This window comes from Pyrgilauda ruficollis, unplaced genomic scaffold (assembly GCF_017590135.1).
Source record: "Pyrgilauda ruficollis isolate IOZ18807 unplaced genomic scaffold, ASM1759013v1 scaffold71, whole genome shotgun sequence".
Classification (NCBI taxonomy): Eukaryota; Metazoa; Chordata; class Aves; order Passeriformes; family Passeridae; genus Pyrgilauda; species Pyrgilauda ruficollis.
This window is the reverse complement of record NW_024528933.1, coordinates 3,008,995-3,036,002: the sequence shown is the minus strand read 5'-3', so window position 1 is coordinate 3,036,002 and position 27,008 is coordinate 3,008,995. Positions and strand designations below refer to the sequence as shown.

Genomic DNA, 27,008 nt, shown 5'->3' with positions numbered 1-27,008 from the left:
AAATAGCAGTGATTTATTGCAGCAATGAATTGGCTATATTTGAGCATAATTCAAGGTAAAATAATTCCATACTACTCACCTTGATCTCTTTCATGCCATGTCCTACTCCCTGCAGCTGGTGAATTTGGAGAAGGATAGAAGTCTCCTGTGGGGCTTGGCTCCATATTTTCATCTATGGAGATAGTTTTGGGTCTTTTGCTGTTGAAGAATTGTGAGATTTCTGAGTGAATATAATATTCATCTAGTAGTGGTATATAAACTGTCTCGATCTCTACAAATATTTCAGAGAATAATTCAGACTACCAAAGCCAAAAAAAACCCAAAAAACCCTGGATATTATAACTTACATTAACTTGCACAGGCAATGGTAATAATACATGATGCAGGCATGCACTTGTGTTATTCACATGACTAAATATTTCAAACATTACATGCATGGGTAATATAACAGTCCGCAGCATTTCATGGAACAACCAATAAACCAGTTCCTGTAGCCTACCAGAGAAAGATTGTGTCATGAAGGTACTAAACTCTATACAGAAGCCCTGAAGTGAAGCAAGTCACTGGAAAGTGTTACCAATAAGGCCAAGGTAGAACAGGAACTTTTGTGAATGTGTTAATGAGGAAAAAATATACTGTATTTCATCAGGTCAAACTTCCATGCTTTTCAAAGAGGGCTGGTCTGAAACAAATACTTTTCATTTTTGACTCATTTAATTAAAAACAACAAAAGGCCTATATTTCAAGTCACACCATATAAAATGAGGAAGAACTTCAATACAGTGGAGGAAAGTGAAGTTTCTTCATAGCAATATATACTGAAGCTGTTATGCTGACTGACAAAGAAAACAAGAATAAGTGGTACTATTTTTATTTTTATTTTTATTTTTATTTATTATTACTGCTACTACTATTGCTACTACTGCTACTGCTCCTACTACCACTACTACTACTACTACTACAACTGCTATTGCTACTATAACTGCTATTGCTACACTATGACAATTAATCCATCTATTCTAATTAATTCATCAATTTTTAAAATGTATTTGGTATACTGCCAAGCTGAAAATACAATGGAATGGGATATGAGAACATGAGCAAAATAACTCAGAAGAATCAAGTGCTGGTGGAAGAATACCTCAGCTCCCTGATAGTCCTATTAAATCCTGTCCCACTGTGCAGACACTTCCTGACTGACTGGGTGCAGAAATGTGGGACAATGACAGCTCCTAATAGTGCTTGTGATTTCATGGTATAGCAGACAGTTTCAGAAAACCAAGGGGCCCTAGGGGTCTGACAGACAGTACATGGCCTGCGAGACAGGAGGAGGGCACAGCAAGCCACAGCCCTGCATTCGTGGGCCTACCAGCTGCTCCCAAGGAAGGAAACAGGACTTTTTCTCAGAGATGGGAGAAGGGAGCATCCTGAACAAGGAGGAAGTCAGTCCCTCAGATTAAATCGCCTGTAGCAGGCAAAGGGAGACTCTTGAGAAAAATCAACCTGTAACTATCTCACATGCTCCTCCTTCTTTCCACTCTGTTGGGAAATGCTGCCTAAAAAAGCAAGGCATGAAACACAGTTGCATGAGCTGGGCTGTTATAGATGAAAACACCTTGTCTTTATATACCTGTTCTAACACTTTTTCTAGGGAAATGGTATCTGTCCAAACATATCTTGCAAGACGGAGGCCCAAGAGGGAGCCCTGAAAGACAGCCCTTCTGCCCGCAACCACTCTCAGCCCTGCCAGCATGTTCCCAAGTGCTAGACCTTCCTGCAGCTCAACAACACTTTTGGGATGTGTAGCTGTCCTCCTGGCAAGATGATTAAGTGGGCACTTCAAACCCTGAAAAAAGTTACCACCATCTTCAATATCCTGCAAGATGACAGGCAATAATGACAACATGTCAAATGACAATATTTATAGTTTACAAGTCTGTACAGAGATTATGGCAACATAGCTAGCCTCACAAAATCAGAGGAAATTAACAAAGCAGTTGACTGTTGACAGGATTTGAGATTGCTTGTCCTACACTATTAAACATGGTTCACATTAGTACTTATTTCAAGTTTTTACCTGCTTGGTGGAGAGGACAAGGACCTCTGTAGATTTACACCCGAATTCATATCATGGTAATATGGCTGGCTCGGAAGCTCTCCAATCGGGAAGTTTACTCCACTTCCTTGGGTTATTGGTGCTGAAAAACACATCACCATAAGAAGTCAGAGATAGTCTTCTATCTTTTTAGTTATCTTTTCTTTTATAACACTTGGAAAAATATCAGGATGTTACTACATGTACCTAATTTTCTGCCTCTTGTGGAAACGAAGTACAGACAATCAGTTGCACCAATGATTACATATCTAATAAGGGAATGTCTTCTGTAGTACTTAGCAGTTAGGCAGATAGAATACATTTCTTTTATAAGAGATAACCACCAATTGGAATCACCAATATGGAAAAGATAATACAAACCTCAAGCACTATAGTGAATGAGGCCAGGTTTATAAGGACAGCTAGTATTACTTATTAAAGAAATTAAAAAATGGAAAGAAGAAACTCAAATACACACTAATTCCTTTTCCCTAATGTTAACTCTGCTGTATTATAAATAGCCTGCTGTGTTGACAGCCTGTTTTTCTGCCTTCTTTTTCTTTCACCCCGTGCCACAGGTTCTGCTTTGCATATGTACACCTACACGCAAATACGTACAGTCAGTGTTACCTTCACCTCCTGATAGGGTCTGTGTACCATACAGACTCTGGTAATTCAAGAATAAATTATGTATTACATATTGTGGTGCATTTACCTTTATTCATTGTCTGTGCATTGTGCGTTTTAACTACCTTTGGCACTTAAAAGAATAATTGCACATTGTGTAATGTATTTGAAGGTTTGCATTTTTCGTGACAGTTTAAGTACAACTCTGTTGAGGCTTGAGGTTAAACAAATGCATGGCAAGAAATCCCACAGAAACCACATCTTTTCATGTTTATTATTAGAAGTATATAATGCATAACAGCTCCATAATGCACAGTTTCATAGCATAATTACAATATTGGGGTTTTTTTAACCTGAGTGGCCTTATATTTTAAAATGTACTTAACCACCTGAGAACAAAAAGAAAGCTACAATTCACACATCCTCAGCCTTCTATACAGCAAAACCACATCTTCAGCAGGCACAAAAAAGGATATGTCTTAGCACTGCAGGATTGCAATGCTCACTATTTTGCTGAAGGCTTTAACAAAATTTTAGTTGTTGAATATTCATTTCTGACCACAGAAAATTAAATAACCCATGCATCTAAAGCTTCAGAAAGTTAATTAAATTCCTCAAGCACCCTAACCCTGCATGAGTCAACACTTGTGCAAAATATGGAGAGACATTTTGGAAATTTTGGAAGCCTCTGACTTTGTGCTCACCTCTCCAGAAAAGTGATTTTTCTGGACCATTCAGTCTTTACAATGTTGTATCATCACTGTGGACACTTCTAACCATAACTTTCAACTATTCTTCTTTACTTCCTAATGAAGTCTTGAGAAAAATACTTTAACAGTGTTGATAGTAAAGGGAGAAAAGAAAGGGTCAGGAAGCAACGCAAAACAAAAATGTGGACATGTTTTATGCTATACTATTATAACAACTGCTAGATGTCAACAAAAGAGATCTTATATTTTTATTTTTTTCATTCTGCAGTCGAAGCTTCACCTGTACCTTTATATTTAATATTTATGAAGTTTTTTTCATGTTCACATGTGTAATATCTCTGATGGCAAAACAAGAATTAGAAATTCTGTTACAGCCAATTTATTTGTGTTTCTTTAGTTAAGACTAAAAGAAACACAAATATTTCATAGATTGTTGATCATCCTTTATATCCACACTGTGATTTTTATTTTAAGAGCTACAAATTTAAAAAAAAAAACAAAAACTAAAATTATAATCAGACCTTTTAGCAATACCCAAGGATGTGTAGGACATCCTTAAAAAACTGTTAAGTCTAACAATAGAAGGTTTTGCTACATACGGTAATTTTATTGAAACATCAGACCGCTAGGTGTGCAGAGGGAGATATAACAAATTGATTCCATCTTTAAATATCAAAGAGATAGAAGACCTATTTGTTTCATTACAAACATGTGCAAGATGGACTGTAATACTGTGGTAAAATATAACAAAATTGTGGTTATAGGAATTTCCTATGCATCTTATGTCTTGTGGAGAAAGAAAGAAATCTTCACTTGATTATAGCAGGCTTTGGAAACAATTAAACACAAAAGTTAACTTACTCCTTGACACCCTCACAAGTTCTGACACATTGAATACTCCGGATTTCACAAAACTGTCCTCAAGGTACACTGAAAAAGACCACAGAAACATAGTCAGTATGGTTAGAAGATTAACAAATAACTATAGATTAATTTATACACCAGCTAACAATGGTATTAACAGAGTCCCAGAAAAATAATACACAGATCAAAGTGCACCCAAAGCTGATTACAGGATCTAATGTGAGCTGAAACTGAGGCAAAGGTGCAAAAAAGTTTTAAAGATCTATGATAGAACAATTTTTAAAAAGAATATGAAAACTAACAAGCAATATACTTAGTCCTTAGCTATCCGTCAAAAAAGTGAAAACTTGTTTCTTTTACTTGTATCTGGAAATTTAAGTCAGTATTGAACTACAACCAGTATCAGCTGGATAAGCAATTTCCCCTTAGAGCAGTCCTGTCCTTGCATATGTTTCTGCTAAAGAGATTTTTACTTAACACTCACCTTGCTGACTGTGACTTTACAGTACAGCCTGCATTACCAAATCATTATCTCTGAGGCAGGTGAGGGGTTTGCTATTATTTCCAGGAAAACCAGGAACTGAACAAAGCAGCTGAGCTATTCAGTGGGGTGTGTTTTATCCGCACACTGAATTGTATATCTAGAAACCTATGTTTAAGAAAACACATACTATTGTTTTGGCCTGCATTTACTTATTCTAAGTATATTTGATATACTTTCTCTGCTATGAAATTCAGGCATAAGTTGAAGTATTGCTGTGAAACAGCAGCTGATAAGACTTATCTCAGTAGTGTAACTAGTAACCTTATGCAAAGAGAGCTAAGAAACCCATGTTTCCGTGGAAGCCTCACATCAATAATCACTGCAAAAGCTGTATGAGTGAATTTGAGATTACATAGCATCATGGCCTTTTACAGGTAGTAATAACAACCATTTACAGACAAAAGTATTTAGATCTATACTTGGTGGACATTGCTGCTTCAACAGTGTTACTTTTTAATTTCTTTTCAGGTGAGGCAGTGCACTAAGAATTTCTTACTGTGGTTACTCTAGTCTCTTTTCTGAATAAACACAGGGGTTTTTTTTTCCTTTCGGAAATAAACTGTCAATTTTCTCCTCCCAATGTCTGAAGGAGTAAAAGTATTCTAGATATCTTAACTAACAAAACAAATAAACAAAAAGTACTGGGATATCTACTGATTTAGAAAACAATGGTTTGGTACTATTCTCTTTGGATTTCTTTTGGAAATTGCTGCTTTATCTTCAAGTGATTTAGCAAAAACATGGCCACTATAATCAGAAAAGTAACTGTAAAAGCAGTACACTTTATCTGAGAGGTCTGTCCTTAGTACATCTGAAGAAACCTCTACTCACTTTCCAGGGTCAAAAAGAGGGCAGAGGCAAAAAGAGTAGTTTTCCCTGCTTATTAGTCTCACAAAGCTGCCTCATCCAGCATCCTGGTATTATTTACCAGTGCAGGTATAAACAGTGCAACAGAGAGCATTAGCTGAAAGGAGTCCATCTCACCAAGCACATTTCCCAACATCTCTGTTATGCTCTCAGACCTGTAGGAGAATGTCAGTCTTCCCGAGCTGAGAACCATCCCATGACCAAGCACCACAGGTGTACAGAGCACTATAGGCCTGTGGGATCATCCTGAACAGTGTTCTGCCAATGCAGTCATCTTTTCATCTCCCAGTCAATGTCACTTCATACACTATTCCTGCATGTCTTTATTCCCTCTAGTAGCTCTTCAGGACTCCCTCCCTTTTTAATTCACTTCCTTTCATATTTCTCTGTCTCTCACTTCAAACAGATTTTCTCCATATCCATTACTTTTTCCTCTCTTACCATTCTTCACCTGGATATTGCCAGCCCATCTGCAATGTCTAAGAAATTAAAGATTTCCCCTTAATTTTATGCATTCTCTTGCTCTGTTTCTCCATGGGTTTTTTGTGTGGATGAAAACATGACATTGCTTCTGAAATATTTACTTCTTTATTTGACAGAACTTGGTATATCCATATTAAAAAAAAAAAAAAAAAAAAAAAAAAAAAAGCAAAGAGTAAATTTTTGCTTTTCCTTTCCTCCTCAGTTATTGTTTTTTAATCTATGATCAGGCAAGCTGGATGAATGCCAGTAATTCCTCAAGCAGTGGCAATCTTTTCCTTCTCTGCTTATTTTCTCCAGCAGGAACAATCTAAATTACTACATGGAAGGGATATTTCCAAAGAGAAAATGGTTTCTTGATTTTAGTTGGCTCATAAGTGAAGTGTGGCATAAAGCCAGTGTACAGCCATGCAGCCAGCTCTGAAGCTGGTAATGAGACATGACTGAACTTCTCCGCTGTTTATCCAAGCACAACTACTTTGAAGCACAACGCCTCTCATTCAAGCCACACTAACTTGAGAGGAGCTTTAGCCAAGTGTAAATTAATCAAGCTACCATTATAGTAAGAACAAGACCCAAGCCTCATATTAAAAGAAGAAAAAGCCTATGTTTGATTTTATATGTAAGAACAGAGATGTGTACATGTGTCCATGCATACATACCCAGATATATATGTTTAATCTTCAGTCTACTGTCATGGATTCTTAGTTTTTCTCACTGACAATATTGAGAATACACACATAATATAAAGACCAATAAAGTGTTTCTCTCCTTGTGATAATGAAAGGGGAGCAGGAAAAGTATTTTGCCATCAAGTGGTACCACCATCCCTCACCCCCTCACAAAAGGATGTATTGTTGACTGATGTGACATGTCTTTCACCCAGTTTCCATCCTGCCTTGGAATGGCCAAAAATAATGACACTCACAGATATAGGCAAATGCTTTGGCTGGCATAAGGAAAGAAAGGGAAACTGAAGCTATTTTCAATCTCAATCAACATGAAAAACAACTTGAATTTTTTGTCTACGTATTGTGACAAATTATTATCAAAGAATTAATGCAAAAATAAACAATCAGTGTCATAGCACTGGGCAACTTCATCCTGAGCTTTGTGTTCCAACAGGAAAGGTGGACTGCAATGCTCACTCTGGGTGCATGTTAAGGGCCAATACTGGTGAGCTTCAAAAGCTTCACCTAATTATGAAGATAATCTGTGGTGGGTGTGCTACACAACTATTACTTGGCTCCAAGCTGTACAAGAGGAAAATATTCTATGCCATTAAATTGCTGTAATTTGTTGTGGAAACACATTCTATGTAAGACAGAGGTTAAAAAGCAAAACTGTATGCAGAAGCTAAGCAGTACAGGACATTTTCTGTTTATGTTATGAGACACTGCCTTTTACCTAATGAAGCTGATCACACCACTGAGTAAGAGTTGACATTTATGTTTACATTATCACATTTCATGCAAGACAAAAATATGTACTTTATATTAATATACTTCATACAGTATAGGCCTTACTGGTTTTTTTGATTGCCCCTTCCTAATGCACTATTTACAGTAATATGTTAAAGAGCCTCAAATTAGCACTCTTGGTGTGTCTTTTTGACCTATTCAGTACAGACATTAATGCACTTGATGTGTCTATTGTATTCCTCACAGACAATTTATTGTATCTTTTGATGGTCATTGTAACATTTTGCTGTCTTTATAATTCAAATCTGGCAAAAGCATTGAGTATTGTTATTTAATAAAACTCATCCTGCCTAAGAAATGGCACTCTGAAATGCATATTACTAATTGCCATTATTCTTAAAAATCTGATTTCTACAAAAGGAGAACATCTGACAAAACTGCTGTATTGAGATCTTGTATAAAGAGTCAGTAACTTCCAAAATCTATATATAAGAGTGGATTTTTTACATACTCTCCTAGTTTTCGTACATGCAGACTATAAATTCTTTCTCTCCTTATCTTTTTTAAAGAAAACTCACTCATGAAAAATACACTTTCCATACAATTCAACAATGGCTATGCCAGTGGCATCAATAATGAAAGAACAGGTTAAGCCAAGCAGCAGTTCTGATCATGTTCCCATATAGAGTCAGTAAAGGGAGAAACCTTCAGCAACGCCTCCAACTGCTGTAGAAGTTGCTGCCCTAGTCCTTGCGCCTCTCTCACTCTATTTCTGCACTATGCCTTGTACTATGCCTTGAAGAGATGGTTACACGTGCAGCTTTCAACTGTTCTAACCATGCAAAAAGTGAAAGGGTCGGGAAGGGGGAGGAAATGAAGTCGTTTCAACTGACTGAAAAATTTCAGTTTGCTGAAACAATTACTCCAACAAGCTTGTTCTCACATTACTTGAAAGCTTACTCGTGACATTTAGCTTTGAAAATTTTTAACCAGTCTTTTTATGTCTTCTGATTTAATTGTGCTTTTATGAATAGAATGTCTGTTTATGTTCTGCGGCATATTGCCTACCACCTAACCATAAAACTGTTTCCTGGTATGATTATAAACATAGTTTTCTCATTGATACTGCCTTGGTTTTGAGCAACTTATAAAAGAAGGGTAAGGACCCAACCAGTGCTGGAAGCAATTTGTATTAATATACTTTTATTTCAGATCTTTACAAAGAGGAATCATAGAATAGCAAATAGACTTACTAGCAATAAGAAAAGTACATACAACATTAGGAGCTACCATGAGAAGAAAGGCTGAAAACTCTGGTTTATAGCAGACAGATATACAAAAACTTTAAGTTATGCAGGGTAGTGTTCTGGATGCTACTAGCTACAGCTTTGTACAGTTACTATTTACAGTCAGAAGTGGTAGTGAAAAATTAGTCTCACATTGTTCATAAGTCAAAATACAGTCAGCAGACACACAGTTTGTTTTCGTGTTACTGCATGCATTTTGAAACCAGTATCTGAAAAATAGTACCAGAAACAGATTGCTACCAAAACAAGAGTATTTTAAAGACTGATATGAGTGCATAATATTTGCCAAACAGTGACAAAGAAGATTTCAGTGATGATATCATTGAAACAGTTGAACTAAGGTCTGCCTAGACAATAAGGCTATTATTGTTATCCCACAACATCCTGCAGTCATGTAGCATACCCACAGCTTGGTTTGGGCTCTTTTTTCCTAAAAGCTGCAATAATGTTGTAACTGGGACAGGAAACAAACTTGCAAAAAGACCCCGACTCCATTGAACTTTTAATATGATTAGGAACTAAAAAGCCAAATGTGCCATTTTCAGAAACAAATGAGATTTTTGACTTTCTCAAAATTATAGCCAGAACTATAGTCATCTGTGTTGCGTTAATTTGAAAAAGTAAAAACCAGGTTTGATGGATTCTGAAATCCATGGCTAGAGTTCAAGAAGTGAGTTGTCCTGAAACCTAGCAAGAAACAGAAAGGATAAGTAACACATATGCATATTGCTTTCTGTTCCAGAGAGTCTCAGGATATACCAAAACTACAGCCAAGATTTAAGAAAAAAGTTGGGGGAACGCTTTCTAAGAGCTATAGGACCAGTAGGTACTAAAAGGGAATTTTCTGATGCCAAAGCAGGTTTCTGGAATTCTAGCTGACAACGTAAGAGTTTCTAGTAAATTCTTTCTCTGTGCATGCTTTGAAGAAAAACCATCACATCCACCATTGAACACAACAGCATCTGAATCAGCGTAAGTATTGATCACATCATCATCTATTCACACAGGCGCTTCATAAAGAAGGACAGCCAATGTAAACAAGTATGTAAAAGTAATCCTAAAACAGCAGACAGTAGTAATTACCCACACCAAATTCAAACCATCCTGAAAGGGCAAAAACTCTTTCTTTTGGAAAGCAGGGCTGTACAGCCTGTGCAGCTCTATGAGTGCCAAGATAGTACAGCTGGGCACTGACCCCAGAACGCCCCATCCAACCCCCTCCAGCTCACTGCTGGGAAGCTGATAAAGAAAAATATAATCTCTCAACCTCTGACAGCTCATAGCGCATTTGGAAAAGGAAGAACTTCACAGAAAATCAAGATCTGACCAAACCCTACCCTGTTTTATTTGAAGATCACTATCTGAGATGTCACAGATACAAGCATATGAGAAACAGCAAGCATTTCAGGATGTCTATTTCCATGCTGAAAAAGAGGTGAATATTTGTTTATTTAAATACAATTCCATTTGAATTCCCTATACTGCTATTACGACATCATTGCTTCCACAACAAAAGCTGCTTACAATGATGAGGCCAGGGAATATCTCTTCTATTCCGATTAATTATGGGGCTAATTCTCCACCCACAAGAGGACAGCTTGCAATAGAGTAAAATAATGAAAGCATATGTAGTCTGAGACATTCAAAACTCAAAGACATTTGTTTATTGTATTTCCAAAAGGATGCAAAGGTTGAGACCACGTTCCTCTTCAGAGGAACACATTTTAAAACTTAAAACTGAAATACTGCTATCCAAAGCAGAAATATATAGGCAAATTTATTACACACTTCTAAGGGCTTGATCCAAAAACAATGTTCACCCAGTGGCTGCTAGGCCATATAAAAGGAATGCAAGGAAAGCCTTTGGGGCTTTACAGCTGCAAGAGAGATTTGCGTATTGAGAGATAGGTGAGGCTGATTGTAAGCTTTTTGGCAAAACCTTCTTTAATTAAAAACCAAATAAAACAAAACAAAACAAACTCCAGAGTTGGTGATTTCACTCAGGTCTTCTTTGGAAGTGGTTCCTAAAATAAAATTTCTAGGGAAAATAGAAGAGGAAAAACAATTCCAGAACAGTGAGGCTGGGGCTTCAACTACCTATGCATCATTCGGATTAAGGATTTTATCTCTAGGCAAATTCCCTGATAACACATCCTGAGTTATTGTGAAGAAAAGGAGGAAACCAATGGGGTGTAATTAAAGGCAAAGAGGCAGAGACAATTTGTCCATCTCTTCATCTAGAAGTGTTAACCCATATAAATAATTTAACATCTATTAGCACAAAAGGTCACACCTGAGTTATCTGCACCCTGGCTGATCTTACAGAGTCACAAAAATTCAAATGAAAATATTTTTTAGACCAGCTAAAATGGAATATATTCTATCAAGAAAAAATGTCCAAACAAGCAAAAAACCTAGTGTTTGCCACTTGCTAGGAAACATAGCTCTAGTAACCTCTGAACTCATCTGCTTAGATAAAAGGAAAAATCTGAACACACTCATCTTCCCTCACCAAAAAGGCTCATTCACACCAGTCTGTGTCAGGATAGCTAGGTTTCCTTTGCACTTTCTGAAAAGCTATCTTTTGTATTCCCATTGCTGGACAAAAATGGCTCCAAAATCTAGAAGGCATCCATTACAAATCGATTTCAAATTAGCTTCACAGCTAAATGAGTCTCCTCACTGTCCTATCCAGACAGTGTCTAACTCTATCAATATTGCTATTTCTTACCCCTATTTTATCTGCTTAAAAAGGCTGCTTTCAAATATTTGAGCATCACAGCAACTGGACATAGTCATGTTAATGCCAATGTATAAATCGAATCTGCCAAGCAGCAACCTCAAACCAATGGCAAATACAAGAAATATTATTATCATCAAGTCATTGTGGCCAGCAGGCAGAAAGGGAAAGACTAATAAAGCAAAGCAAAATTCAGAAAATCTCACCTAGAAGAACTGGCTAGTAAGAACTGTATCTTTGAAGACCATATTGTCATGGTCGGGGTCAATATTATTAGCTTAATTACACTTCTAGATATTTTTCTCTTTTCACTCACCCTCATAATTTTCTTATGCTTAAGAGATTAATTTACTGAAAGACGACATCTTCTGTTTTCAGTACATATCCTGCCACACCACTGCACATATTTCCAGATACACTTGTGAAGACATATTTTAGATTTTCTTAAACTGCATAAAAGACCTATGGAACTTGCAGGGAGCAAATAATAATGCAGCATTACACTGAAACTGCCACACTAGGTTAGCTGTAACAGACTGCTTCAGCTGTAGGTCAGAACATTGTGAGCACAAAGAAAGCAGGCCTAAAGTACTTTGGTTGCATTTGGGTTTTGGTGGCTTGCTTTTTGGTGTTTGTTTTTTGTGTGCAAAAAGATGGGCATTTTCCAACTTCTAATCAGGTGTGCCTCTATCTGTTCAGACAGCCTCACTGGAGCCTTTGTCATGTCCATTTTCTCTTTTAAATAATGTAAACTTTTAATAGTTAGGACTGTGCACAAACTTGTAGATACCAGGAACTTGAAGGCTGATGCAGACAATAGTAGTGTTCAGATTTTTCTCCTCTCTCAGTTCAATTCTGCTCATCTATCTGTCTGGAACTTATTTAATAGTACCTGCAGAGAAGCAAAATTTACAACCCAGCTTTCTGAAAAACAAGATCCAACCTTTATAAAAGTATGCTAGTACAAATATATATTTTAAAATATATTTTATTTTAAAAAATAATTCAAAGTTATTGAAAAATAAAACTTAGAGGAGGATACCCCTGGATGTAGCTACAACAGCTACATACCACTATCACCACAAGCTATACCACAGGTCTTATCACTGCATTGGGCTATCAAAATATTAAATGTATTTTTAGGAACATTTTGTAAAGAATTCCAGCAAATGCTCTTCATGTTCTTTTGTTTGGCAAGTGACACTACCCTCTCCCCAACTTGTTGTTAAGACAGTAAATTACCAGACACCTTAAAGAATGCAACAGTCTCGCCAAACCTAGAAAAAAAAACCACTCTTAACACCAACAGCTTTGCCAACTACCACTCAGTTTCCAGTAACCTTTTCTTTGGCAGTATCTTTGTGAAAGTGGTGGCATCCAAAAGCTAACAGCACACATCCCTTGCCAGCATCCTGGCTCCTTGACATACAGACACTAGAACAAAACATGATAGAAGAACAACCCTTCTGGCACTACCAATCCACATACTCCTGGCCTGGGACTGAAAACAAACCTCAGAGTGGATATCCCCCAGGGTTCTGACAGGAGTGACTGTCTGGCTCTAATAACAACAATCGTGTGAAGTTTAGTAAGAAAGAACAGGACAGTAGTGCTTTTCCCAGAGAAGCTGAATGGCATGCAATTCCTTCTCATTTTCCTGCACATTCCCAGAACTCCTGTATTCTGCTATCCCACAAACAACAGCACTTTCACCATGCCAGTTTAACTCCAAAACAGTATTACACATGGAAGCTGAACAAAGCTAGGTCATCCTCTAACAGATGACATTCAATTATCCTTCTGTCCCTGCTTAAGTGAAGGAGGTTTCAAGGGAACCAAAGCACATTTTCTATTTTCTGTCCCCATTTGGCAGCAGACAAAGGGATAATACTGGCTGCAGTGATTCCAAATCATGAGAGTGTTATGCTTATATTTTAAGCAGAAAGTTTCATGATGTTTCAGATTTATCTGCTTTCTATGTCCTTCCAGCTTCTGAGACAGTAGAGTTTGTCAAATGTTACATCTTCACCCACAGGTCTGCCCACAGAAAGCCTATACAGCCTGTCTGCTGCCTCCCCAGGGCTCTGTTACTGGCAACAAGATTACTCCTTACTGGAGTACAAGATTACTCCTTACTGGCTGAGGGCTGAGAGGCTGGACTCACTATAGGGTGTGATCCTCGCTAGTAAAACACATACTGCTACGTTGCTACTCCAAATGCTAAATGGCACTTCCAAAACAGAACTTCAAAACATGTTGAAGGAGAGTTGACCCTGCCTTCAGCTTCCCAAATCCAGAAGCTACAAAAAAACCCCTTCAAAATTACAAGGGGTAAGTGTCCCAGATTGCAAGGCAAGATGTATTTTATTTGCCATCTGTATGGCAGTTGTCTCCTGTTAAGTGGGCAGTTTTCCTTACCTCTTCCACAACCACTCCTCCCTCTGGGGAGACATCTGCTGATAACAGGCTATTGATTGTCACTGCAGGACTGATAAGTACCACAGCATCCTATTGGGAGATGCTCCACCCAGAGGGAGGAGCCAAGCATTCTATCCAGATACAATCTGGAGATTCTGGAATACCACCACAGTTTTTTTTTTTTTTTTTTTGTCTGGGAACTCCTTGATTTAAAATATGTAGCAATTTGGAGGGGAGTGGTTTACATTCTTCATTTCAGGGGAGGTTCCTGCCTTCCTTAGCCGGAACTAACTATATGCATTACTAACGAACATATGCATTACCTTACTGTCTTTCCAAACCAAGACAGTAAGGTAATGCATATGGCTTTTATATGGCTTTTCTTGCACCTACAGGGATGTTCTAAAAGCAAATAAATTTTCTATGGTTAAATGGTCTAAGTTTCAAAAAGAGTAATTATCCATAGAGAAGCTTTTCATATTTATTTTATGAGTAAATTTGCTCCTTTGGGTTTTTAAACCACTATTCTATATAATGTAGGCATGTATCTAATAGAAAAATAAAATTTCACTCTCAAAATCCCCCACTTTGGAAAGAAACAGCATCAAAGTGTCCAATTGAAACTGATAACAAACCTGCATGATGCCTTAAAGAAAAAAAAATATCACTTGCATTAGAGCTTTGAATGATGTTATTTGACTTGTTCTGCCCTCTTACCTCTAAAATATATCTGCTATCTCCAAGTATACGTATCTGGGGTTTATATTACTAGAATATGACTTTTTGTATAACAATCTTTGATGGTTCTCCCACTTTTGGATATTCACACGCAATTCACATGACATATTTCACAAATAGAGAATACTTTGATGATATGCATACTACAAAACTGTACAACCACAAAGCAGACTGTTTATCCTAATGTTGTAACAGATCCAGAAAATATCCATGTATATGTTAACAGCCCAGCAACACAAAATCCTGGTCAGAATATGGTTCATTTCTGATTTAGAAGATCAAACTGAGTTAGTTGCAGCTTGTTTCCGATACACACACCTTCTGAGAAGATACAATGTGATGATGGTGGGTAGAGTTATTTCTTGGTCATTAAGAAGTGATAGTGTGTCTGTCACAATTGTTTGTCTTAGTCTGATAAAATTCATAACATGGCAAAGGTTTACAATATTTACTAGCACAGCCCAATTGGTTAGAAGGATAGCCTCATGAAAATTCAAGGAACCTTTTGTCTAAACAGAGTGGAATGGCAAAGCTGGGGTTTGATTTTCTCTTGTGTTTTTATTTTAAAAGAATCATTTAAAGGACCATTTACACTAACATCTCTCTCAAAGGAATATCAAGTGTCACTAGCCATGATGCATTAACACGTTCAAAGACTGCTCTGAGCTGATGCCAAAAAATTAATTTTAAATTAACACATTTTATTTTATAAAGCACATATGAAAAGCAAAAAAGCTGGTAGCTCAGTCATAGAGTTTAAACATAGGTCAATTTTCTTTTGCCTGAGATGAAAGAAAACTGGTAGCATTGGAAGACTTTTATGAAAATAAAGTTATTTGTGGTCTTGTTTCCTTACTCCCACTTCCTTACCCATCTGCACTTAGAAAATTCTAAAAACCATGAGATGAAAGAAAAACTCCTTAGATAAAATTAATGTTGATGAAACAGCAATTAAGGCACTGCCAGTTTAGTGGAACTAAAGTATCACAATTTATCCTGATTACACTTACCAGTGCAAGACAGGTTGCTGACCAATTAAACTCTCTTTATATATTATCAGTAGTATCATTGTTCTCAAACAATGTTAGATGCACATGTTCTGGAACTTATATTTACCTGGTGGATTCTTGGCAGGATCATTGTGGCTTGGACTTCCTGGTTGTCCAGAATCTATAAAGAAATGAAAGAAATATTTTAATAATTTGGTTTGCAAGTATCTAACAATCTTTTAATACCCTCTATTAACTATTAAACTAATGCTTTACTTTATTCTTTAAAGGTCATTTCCCTGACTTTTTATGTGAAGCATTATTGAACAAACACTCTACCTGTAACCTATTTTATGCAGATGTAGAAACATTGTGAAAGACGCAATGATCCTAATAAGAGGAACTTGTAGATCACTGAACAAGGACAAGAGAGTCATTCAGTTAAGTACTAAAGTTGTAAACACATTTACAAGGGTACCTTTTCATTCCCTTTCCCTCCATCCCCCAAATATAATATTGCATCATGAGCAAAGCAGAGGTAACTTCTTCTCAGGCAATGACCAGAAAGACACACTGGATCAGGCAACTAGTGGTGCTTGCAGTGATAAGGCCTGTTGCTTTAGCTTTTCCTTAAAGCACAAAGGCCTACATTGCTTCCACAGACTCATGACTGCAATGAGGATGTGACAGTCTGTTTAAATACAATATGGTCTTTGTGTTCGTAGCCTGTGAGAACTGCTGTTGTGAAATTAAGATTATTAATGTAAAATTAAACTAACAAATTAACGTAAAAACTAACAAAACTCAAACACTGTAGACTTCAAACTATGTTCTTTTGCACCTACATGCACCATACATGCACCTATTGAATCAAGAGGAGAATGTAATTCCATGTTAATACACTAAATAATAAAATATATCCTTATTCATAAAAACAGTTTCTTTTAAAAGCATCTACTTTTCACTCTATTCCCACAATAATATAACAAAACCCTGCTCCACTGCAAGAAACTAACAAAGATATAAAAAACAAAAAATGCAGAGAGAAAGAAAATAAATTAAGCACCACCATTTTTTTCTACATACAGGCTGGTTCTGGAGCTGTTTTAGAGACTGAATAAAAACATACTAATTTTTTTAAATGTAGTGGTGTTATTTATAGCATAAGACAACGAGAAGATTGCATCGTAGCACCATAAAAACCATAGAAACTGCTATCACCAAATGAACTCCAGATGGATGTAAAGTTGTTGAGTGCATTGCTTCTTACAGTGCCCAAATTAAAGAATAAACAATATAGAAAAGAAGGAAAGTTTATATCAACAAATATTTTTCGTTCAATTACCAGTACTTCTTCTAGCTGATGTAGTCCTCATCTTAGAACAAGAGATTCCCTCTACCTGCTACAAGAAGTTCATTGAATTCTGTTGCCACCTGTTATGCATCTTCATAAACACGGCTTTACTCACATGTCTCTCAAACACTTTAACACAATCTCGATTCTACAAAAGATTTTAACTGAGATGGAAATCCTTTTCACAGTTCAGGTTCTACTAAGTTGATCTGAATGGCAGTCATCCCAAAATATATACATCTCGGTAGCTACCTGAGTACTGGAATTCCAAGGCACACGTGCAACTCAGTTCCAATGGTGTTGAAAAAAACAACAAACTTTTCCAATATTGAATTAAATCACTCTTGTGCATAATAAAATGCACATTGAATAGGGAATTTCCCATGAAATTTCATCTTCTTGAGCCTTGGGCAGGAAACATGAAGGGCAAGACTATGAGTTGGATTCTGCCCTTACCCCAGGTTTGGCACGTGGGTACTCTTAGGAGTCCTGTTGTGCAGCACAGTATGCAGCCATTCAGTATGTCTGGTCCTTTGCATGATATGATATTTCCCTTAAAAGAATTAAATCAAGTTAATTTGAAAACTTAATCAGCTACAAGAAATACTAAGAGTCTAATGTTTCTCCACATATGGACCAATTTGTGGAGAATCATCCTTTTTCCTGTGTGAATTAGATGTTCTTCCAATAGACATTCCTTGAGTCTGCAAACCATACATAACACTATTTAAATACAAATTATAAGAGAGGATTAATTTTACACAGCAATGGCCCAAGTATAAAACTACTGCAGATGTGTGGCTAAATGAACTGTCAATTTGGTACTAGATAAACCCAATAAAGCTTGAACAACATAGCTTCAGGATCACAAAGATCTGAAACTGAATTAATAAAACCTAACAGAAAATAACTGTTGAAGTTTTCTCCTGTTAAAATTAATTTTAAAAAAGAACAAAGTGAAGTAATTTTTCAGATCTTGCACAGCAATTTATCTTTACTTCTAGTTTCTGGATTCAGGATTTAAAGATTAATGGCAGTTTGAACAATTGTTATTATAGTAAGAAATTTAGCAAATCATTTTCTAATTATAAGGATAAACAGTCAGCTATTTATTATAATTTTCCAGTCAGACTTAGCTTTGGGTTTTGTTAACTACTCAGTAATCATGGCTTTTATGTATTGATTCTCAATCAGTGTTTTTTGAGATCTCAACGAGATTTTGAGAAAGCAAAGGATTACTGAAGACGAATATCAGAAGAAACTTATCTAAGCCATCACTAAATGCAGTTGAAAAATCAAAGACTTTTATTCTGTATGAGAGCATCAAGCTATGGAACTCTGCACTTGAAACACAGAAAAGCATCTGATCCTCAAGATGAAAGACACAGACTTGAGATGGCCTGTGATGATCCAATTCTCTTACCAATGTCAGTAATTACAAAGCACTCTTCTATTTTGATTGGTTGCAAATAGCTTTGCAAAGTACAAAAGAATCAGGGTCATTATAGGATTAAATTATATTAATAACTTAATATAAACAGAACACTGAATGAACAGATCCATTGGAGCAATGCTTTTCTAAAAGAGGGAGTAAGAGGCATTTTTGGGAAGCCACAGAAGCTACAGAAGTAAAAAACTTGTTAAGACACTTTAAATCTTTCTGTGTCCTCATCTGTACAAGACCACTAATTAACAACATGAGCCCTTTCTACCAGGAGTGGAGATGGAGAAAGACATAAAACAAATGCATTGTCTGTCTAGCTGGATTTGCATTAAATTGTCCCAGCAAATAAATCTCACACATTAAAAAATTAAAAAATAAAAAAATACCCAACAACCAAAAGGAAAACAAATCAAACCACCAAAAGAAAACCCAAGTAACTTCATAAGCTAGAAGACAGATTAAAAGATACACAACAAGAAGCAAATCAAATCCCATTATGTTTATGCAATGAAACTGAAATTTTTGTAATTTTCATTTAGGTAGCTCCCAACTGTAAGTTCCCTTAGTTTTGTTGTTGCTGTTGTTGTTGTAGTGGTTGATAAGGAGCAAAAGATCTCCTACACCTACCATTTCCCCAATATGGCTTTCATGTGCACCTCACAGCTACAGTAGCACATCTACTCTGCTCTTCTTGGTGCTGACTGATAAAACTTATTTTTGATAAGTTATTGCCCCATGGATGAACAATTTATATGAAACAGGTTCAAGCCAGACTTTACTTTTAACAGGTCATGTAACCCTAACGCACTTTATGTATAACTTATCATGATTTAGCATGGCTATCTCCAAGACATTCAAATTGTATATCAAATCACTCTTGCTTCTAGGAGACTGCATGAAAGGATAAGACAGGAAGCTGACATATATTTAATACTTCATTTTTTTCCTATGTTTTCATTTCCAGGGGTTGATCACAATGAGCATCTGTGAGTGCAGGTAACTCTCAGTGCAGCCAGAGTTAAGACTAACTGACTGTTGAGGCCTGATTCAAGTGAGAAAATAAGCTTCCATTTTCCCTGTGGTACACTAGGAAAAGCCTTGGCTTCATAAGACAGAAGAAAATTTTAAAAAGCTGTACCCATAAAATCCATATAGCAAAGGATGAGATGCTCTCTCCCTTTGAACCACATTGTCTTTGACAAGCAGGAAGGACACCCACGCCAGCAAAGCCAAGCAAGTCACACTGTTGCTCAACAGCTTCCTGAAGGATTTTTAGTACTGGTCACCTCAGTAACCTAACCTTTCACTTTTCAGCTGATATGATACTCTCTTTTAAAAGTAAGCTGCTATACCTTCCTTATGCCCCAACCTGTACAAGAAATTTTGGTTTTAAGGCTCTCTGTTAGAGCATAATATCAAAGGCATTGAAAACAAATAGCAGCAGAATCTGTTAAAATTCAAAAATATTTTCTAAAGTCAGTCTTGGGGAAATAAGTAGATTGTCCACAGGCATCACACTAATGAAATGAACTTTCTCAGTGGTTTCAGTGAACACATTTCTATTTGCCACAGGCTATGAGGAGAGCCTTTAACCAGCTTCAGCTGATCTCAGCTGATAGACACTAATTTAATCATTCACCAACATGTAAATACATCCTTGCTCTTTGATAGTCTCTGATTTGGCATGAGGGATACGGTACCATAGAGATGTGGCCACCACCAAACCATGTATGACATTGTTCGAACTTTCACATTTATATACAGCACTTGACACCTGACAGAGTCACTATCATGAACAAGAATCACAACCACCTTCCAGATTGTCAGGATTACTTTGCCATCTGACATCACTTGACGCAAATGGATTTACCCCTGAAAATCACAGTATCACAGGTTACCATAGTGTGGTAGAGACCTCGGAATGTCTTCCATCTCAGCTGCTGCCTAATCAGTTCTTGATCTCTCAAAGACTCTCAGAACATCGACATCAAAGAAAAGTAAGACATCTTCCTCTTCTCCAAAGCAAACAACATTAGCAGCAAAATTCCATAAAACAAAGAGATTAATAATTCCATCCTGTACTTTAAATCATTACCTTGACTTATTATTACTCTAATTTTACTCTATAATTACCCTTTACTGCCTACACTATTTCACCTTGACAAAGCAACTGATTGGCTTGACAAGCTTCCCAAGCAATTGTAACAATTTCCTTTTGAAAAGTAGGGACTTTCTTTGTGTAATCTTTCTCTATCTGACAACAGAGACCATCTGTACCATTTTAATAGCATTATTCACACCAACTCTTGTGATACGACAGCTAAAAGTGATTTAATGCATTATCCACTGAAAAGTGGATAGTATCTACCAAAAGGCTGCTATAAACATGGAAATGCAAGTGTCACCCTTTTTTTCATAAGTGTGTTAACTTGAGGGGGGACTTATTTTTCACATCTTCATAGATCATTACACTTAATTCAAATACTTCTCCAGAAAAATTTGGCTCTTTGAGGTCCTCTGACAAAATCTTCACCACCACCAATTTGTTTGGTAGAACACAAGTCCTGTGAGGAGTTCTGAGGGAATTGGCATTGTTAGGCTGGAGACAAGGAGGCTGAACATTACTGCCCTCTACATGAGGTTGCCAGGAGGTTGTAACCAGGTGGGGTCAGTACTTCTTCCAAGTACCAAGTGATAAAATGAGGAAACAGCCTCAAGTTGCACAAAGGGATGTTTAGTTTTGACACTAGGAAATAATTATTCACCAAAAGGTGGCCAGCTATTGGAATCAGCCGCCCAGGGAAGTCAGAAAGTCACCTTCCATGGAGGAATTTCACAGACCCATAGATGTGACAGTTAGGAGCATAGTTTAATGGTGGACTTGGCAATGTTAGGCTTACAGTTGGACTTCAAGATTTTAAAGGTCTTTTTCAACCTAAAGGATTCCATGATTATATATCCCTGAAGAGATATGGTACACAGCACAGTTCAAAGAAGGAGGAAGCAGCACCTTAAAAAACAAGTAGGGCTTCACTACGAGAAAGACATACTTGCCCTTGCATCTTTCCCAACAGTATACACTTGTTAGCAATATGTGTTCATGACACCCAGACTGGAAACATCCACAACACTGAATCAGTGACTTCTTTTAAAAACATTGTTCTGCTACCCTGATTCTGCAAGAACTTCCTCAGTGTTTACAAGATAGCTCTGCTATTGTACTGGGTAACTACACAAAGAGCTAATCCTATACTTTTTTATTGTGCTTCATATTCATACAACTGGTGGTAGATGAGCAGCATAGAGAAGTGACCCAGGAGGCATGGTTGGGACCTCCCAGGAGACCAGTGAAACAGCAGGAGCTTCTGTGAAGGCTGGATGTGGTGATCCTTTGCAGCCAGGCATCATCAGTGCCCACGTGTCATAACAGGAGCTGTAAAAGTGATTTAGGTTCTTTACATCAAAAGAGTGCTGCTGTCTAACCTTCACCAACCCGAAAAAAGCAGCACAGAACAGAGCTGACAGGGCTCAGGGTTCAGACCATGGAGGCACTTCTGCTGGGAGCTGGTCAGGACAGACAGCAGAAGCTGGGCTCAGTTTTCACTTCAGCTTAAAATTGTTTGCTTTGGACTTGGGACACAGCAAGAGCTATTAAGCCATCAGCTGACCCATTTCACGACATGCCCCCGTGCTCTCCCACCCCAGAGAAGCTCGCCTGCGGCTGGGTGAAACCCCATGTCTCTGCCAGTGGAGGAGCATTCCCATGCCTGGTCTTGTCGGGGCAATGCCAGTGCCACGTGGGCTGGCAGTGAGATGGTGTGTGATGGGCTGGGGCATCAGAGCCCAATGGGTCATGGCAGGCTCCCTGCTTCACCTCCTCTTTTATCAGCAGATCTACCTCTGCCAAGTCACCCCACTGGCCATTGTCAAGACAGTTAACTTTCCTTCAGAGTATTTTAATTAGGTAAATAAAAAATGGTAATTAAATCAACATTATGTAATGTGTTTCTGATTTGTAATCCCATTTAAATTAATTAACTGACTCAATCCTTGTTTAGTTTTTAAACTGCCCTAGTTAAGAAGTGGAGCTCTGGGAGTAAATTCAGATTTTATATAGTTGAAAGACATTCAAGGACCTAGAAGCATTTACGACAATGAAAATAACAATATGCATAGTAAGATTTTCAGCTTGACATCCCATGCACAGATTTATCTTTTTAATTTAAATTCCTTTATTTGTTTATGTGACATAAGTCACAACACTTATTTATTCAAAATATTTCTTATACAATTTATAAAGACCATATGTTGCTCATATTGAAAACTGAACAAACTTCCCCAGCTGTGTTATAAGTTGTGCATGGAATATACACATATCTATGTATGCACACACACGCACACATGCATATTTTTAAGTTAAGAAAAGGGTTACATTTTTTCATGGCCTGAAACAAATACTTCCCATACCTCATTATATTAGTTGAGCTCTTTCTTGACAAGTACATTAAGAAGAGATTTACATAGGTATCAAGCCACATGTGGATGAATGCGAAAGAATGACATTTCTTTCCAAAAGTCGTTGGATTCAGTAGGAAAAGATGAGATATGAATGTTTAATTTTCTCCATCTGGAGCATACTGTGGATACTACTATAGTCAGAAATATTCAGAAGTCAGTTTTGGAAACCAAGAAGACCTCTTCCATTAAGGTATGTTTCATAAAGGGCTTTTTTTACCTATTCTTCAGAAAATCAAAAGCAAAATGCAGAACACAGTGGAAGATTTATTGTGATGTTTAGAAAAGGAAGAAATTACATTATAGACTATATTAATTTAAAAGTTCATATTTGCAAGCAAATAATAGGAATTTCCTTGCATATACCTTCAGCTAAATAATAAACCATCCACTTTATTCTGTTCTGTAACACAGAGTTGACCCTGACGTATATGCATGTGTATCGCAGAGATTTTTACAGAATCACAGAATCAATTAAGTGGGAATAGACCTCTGAGATTATTGAGTCCAACATATGATTGAATTCCACCTCGTTAGCTAGAGACAGCACATGCCAGACACTGCATTAAGAGACAGATCCAGTCTTTTCGTAAACACCTCCAGGGATGGTGACGCCACCACCTCCCTGGGCAGCCCATTACAATTTCTAGACACCCTTTCTGTGAAGAAATTCTTCCTGACATCCAGCCTGAACCTGCTGCATGGATTCTGGTTTCAGGGAAGCTAATGTAGATTCTACCACTGAGCCCCATGCAATCAGATTTCATTTTCTGTTGAACTATAGAGCAGTAAAGCAAAAAAAGTTCAGGGAGAAAAAAATTCACATTTCCACTACATAAGACAACATTCTTAGGCCAGGGATAAGGATCACAGGAATAAGAAAAAATCAGTTTTGTCAACATGAATCATAGACAAAGGTTGTTAAAATCAATGAAAAGTTGCTCCATCAAGTTTTGGATGAGGCACTTTATGGTAAATTACAGTTTAAAAGAACAAAAAAAAACATAGTTCAGCAAATACTGTAGGACAGATCTGCATTTTTTTCTTCCAAGTGCATTGCACTCTCCACTAAATCATACAGTAATAAAAGACAGATTCCTCAGCAGTTCGGACATTTACAATCGTATGCTACTTAAGTTACTTCTAAGAGACATGGGGCATAAGGAACGCCATAGCTCTGTGGATCTTCAAGTAACACATTTTTTTATCAGAGATCTTTGTGCAAAAAGAAGTCTCCAATAGAAGTATATACACATGTTCTTTATAAAGTGGGTTTAATTTCATCTGCTGTAATCTAAAAGATCATAGACAAAATATGCACCACTGTGCCTAACCATATTCACACACACACACACACACACATGCACACTCACAATTAAAACAAACTAACCATGACAAAAGATTAAATCTATTAATGGGCACTAAGTAGGTAATATACAAGAACGGGCTGAAAAAAAATCACCCCAGGTCTTTGTGGTTTAAAGCTTGATTTTAATTGCATGTGTGCTCACAGGCACCATGTTTACACACAAGTTTGTAACAAATTATGAGAAAGTACTGAAGCAATAGCGATAAAAAAATTATGACCTATGAATTAGTTTTCCTCTACTTTGACCTTTTACAGTAGATAAAAATTAGAAGTAGCTAGTCAAATGATGTGCCCCAGCAGAACTTAAAATATAGAACTGACTAAAGCATATAAAAGTATGACCAACTCAGTTTTGAGTTTGTGCAACGATGTTCTGCAAATAATGCAAGGAATTCTTTTTAAAGCATGTAATTTACGAAGAAAAAAATTATCTTGGTTTAAACCATCTAAACCATGACCTTCAAGTTTAAAACAAAGCAATTTTAAAAACATTTTTTCCACAGGTTCCTCACCTCCCTACTAGCAACAGTGCTGCTATTGCAGTTGAATTGATCAAAAGCTATTAAAAACTATTACAATTATTTAAAAAGTATTAATGTATTATATATTTGATCATATTCATTTGTGCTTGCCCAATATAACTCTGTCATTTTGTGGCTATCATGCAGCATCTGTTTGAAATTCTATAGTTTTTGCCTGGATATTACATATCACTTCTTTTAAGTCCCCTAATTTCTAATTTCACCGACTTTCTAATCATCTATGTAGGCGAAGTTCCCTGACAGGGACTATTGTACCTGATAGGTACAATACCAGCTGCAGTTTTGCAAGATATTAAAACATGCTTGCCCATTCAATATACAGAAGAGGCTGCTTTTGCTTTTTCAATTTTGTTTTATTTACAAAAGTTGGCACATGTTCTTGCAGTACCTAAGGGCATTATATACTTGAAAAAAGGATACTACTTTTTATCTAAAAAACCCAGATGGCTCAAATTCCAAAGCTTTCATTTTTATTGCTTACTAGTTGTTGGGGTTTTTTTGCATGAGTAAAAATTGAGTGCTAATTAAGGGGGGGGGGTCAGAAGAGAAAATGAGGGAGAACAAAAACCCTGACTCAAAATTCTTGCTGCACCTGGTAATTTGTCAGTGCCTTGAATACTATTTAACCATCCAGTGTTTATAAGGCTTGTTTTCTTACCATTACTCTATCACAGCAGGACCTTGAGAAAGTTATCAAGAGTGGTTTGGTCTGCAGCTATAAAAAAAAGTCTTTGGAGTTAAAAAACCTTGTACATGTTTACTGAAAATATATCAAAACCTCAAGTTTCAGTCTGTGTATAAAGCAAAAGACCTTATACCACCCAACAGCCCCAAGAAATGAAGCCAGAATGATTAACCTTAAATATTCAACATGTCCTATAACTGCAGATTTAAATTCTTATTAAAGGCCATCTAATACTAAAAAATCACTTTCTGCTAGCTAAATATATAAAATAAAATTCAATCCAAACAGAACTTTCCATTTTAATAACCCTTTATAGTCGCGTATGTGTGCATATGTGTGTGTGTGTGTGTGTGCAGAAATTATAAATTCATATAGATTCTGTCTTATCTCACTTATAGCCAATGTTTTGGGCTTTGAGAAGGGGGAAGTCTAATGGGTTAAATAAGTTTGATTCTCTTGTGCACTACTGAAAGAACAGAAATAAATGTGAACAGCGCTTTCAAAACAGCCTTCCTCACACAAATATTTGAGATTTTTCAAAAACCTTTAGAGCAAAAAATAGCAACTTCATACTTGTACTGCCCTTCTTTTGTGAACAATACTAATCATTTTCCCTATTGTGCACCCATTTAGCAGGTTCAAGATTCAGTATAATACCTTATGTGTATTCAAGCCCCTTGGCAGCTCTGTTTTCCTGAGCAAATGGGTTAAAAACACATGACCTGAAGGAGTTAGATGATACACAATGTACTGCACAATAGTTCAGTTGTATGCACTGAAATTATGGCAGACCTTTTTACGACTGATTTCAAGCATGTGACAATACTCTAATGGAAACATGAAACTCATTTTGCTTTACCTTCTTCCCTTCTGCCCATCTCTTCCGGCTCCACAAAAATACACAACACACCTTGTTTGATTTTGAAATGAGAACATTATTACAGCTCTCTTTTCAGCCCAGCCTTCTTTTGGTGTGATTGTTACTTGCACTCCAAAGCAGTGTAAAGTCAATCTGTCTGTGTTCCTTGAGCAATTCAAAGTGAATCCAGAAAAGTGCACAATGCCAAGTCTAAACTTTATTCACATCTGCCTAATTTTGAGCACTTCAGGTTTCCCTATAGTTCCTAGAATTTGTATTGATATGCAGATGAGACCAATTGGCTAGTTTGACATTAAATTTTACACTTATGAACAATTGTATTAAGCAAATCTCTAAAGCCCCAAAATGCTTTTATCAAGTAATTTTCCAGGAGGTGTTGTAGCTCTGAATAACAACTGTATCCCTTTAATGCCAGCTTA

At 36.9% G+C, this 27,008-nt stretch overlaps 1 protein-coding gene across 13 annotated transcripts in view; it reads right to left on the bottom strand.

Moving 5' to 3' along the window:
• Positions 1–27,008, bottom strand: part of NFIB (nuclear factor I B) — a 171,055-nt gene that overhangs the window by 57,111 nt on the left and 86,936 nt on the right. For all 13 annotated transcript variants that reach the window (XM_041485589.1, XM_041485592.1, XM_041485593.1 and 10 more), the window contains exons 3-6: positions 15,928–15,981; positions 4,294–4,362; positions 2,078–2,198; positions 80–198 (exon numbers count right to left, since the gene is read on the bottom strand). In XM_041485589.1, the coding sequence (XP_041341523.1) occupies positions 80–198; positions 2,078–2,198; positions 4,294–4,362; positions 15,928–15,981 (363 nt within the window). The remainder of the gene's footprint in view (positions 1–79; positions 199–2,077; positions 2,199–4,293; positions 4,363–15,927; positions 15,982–27,008) is intronic.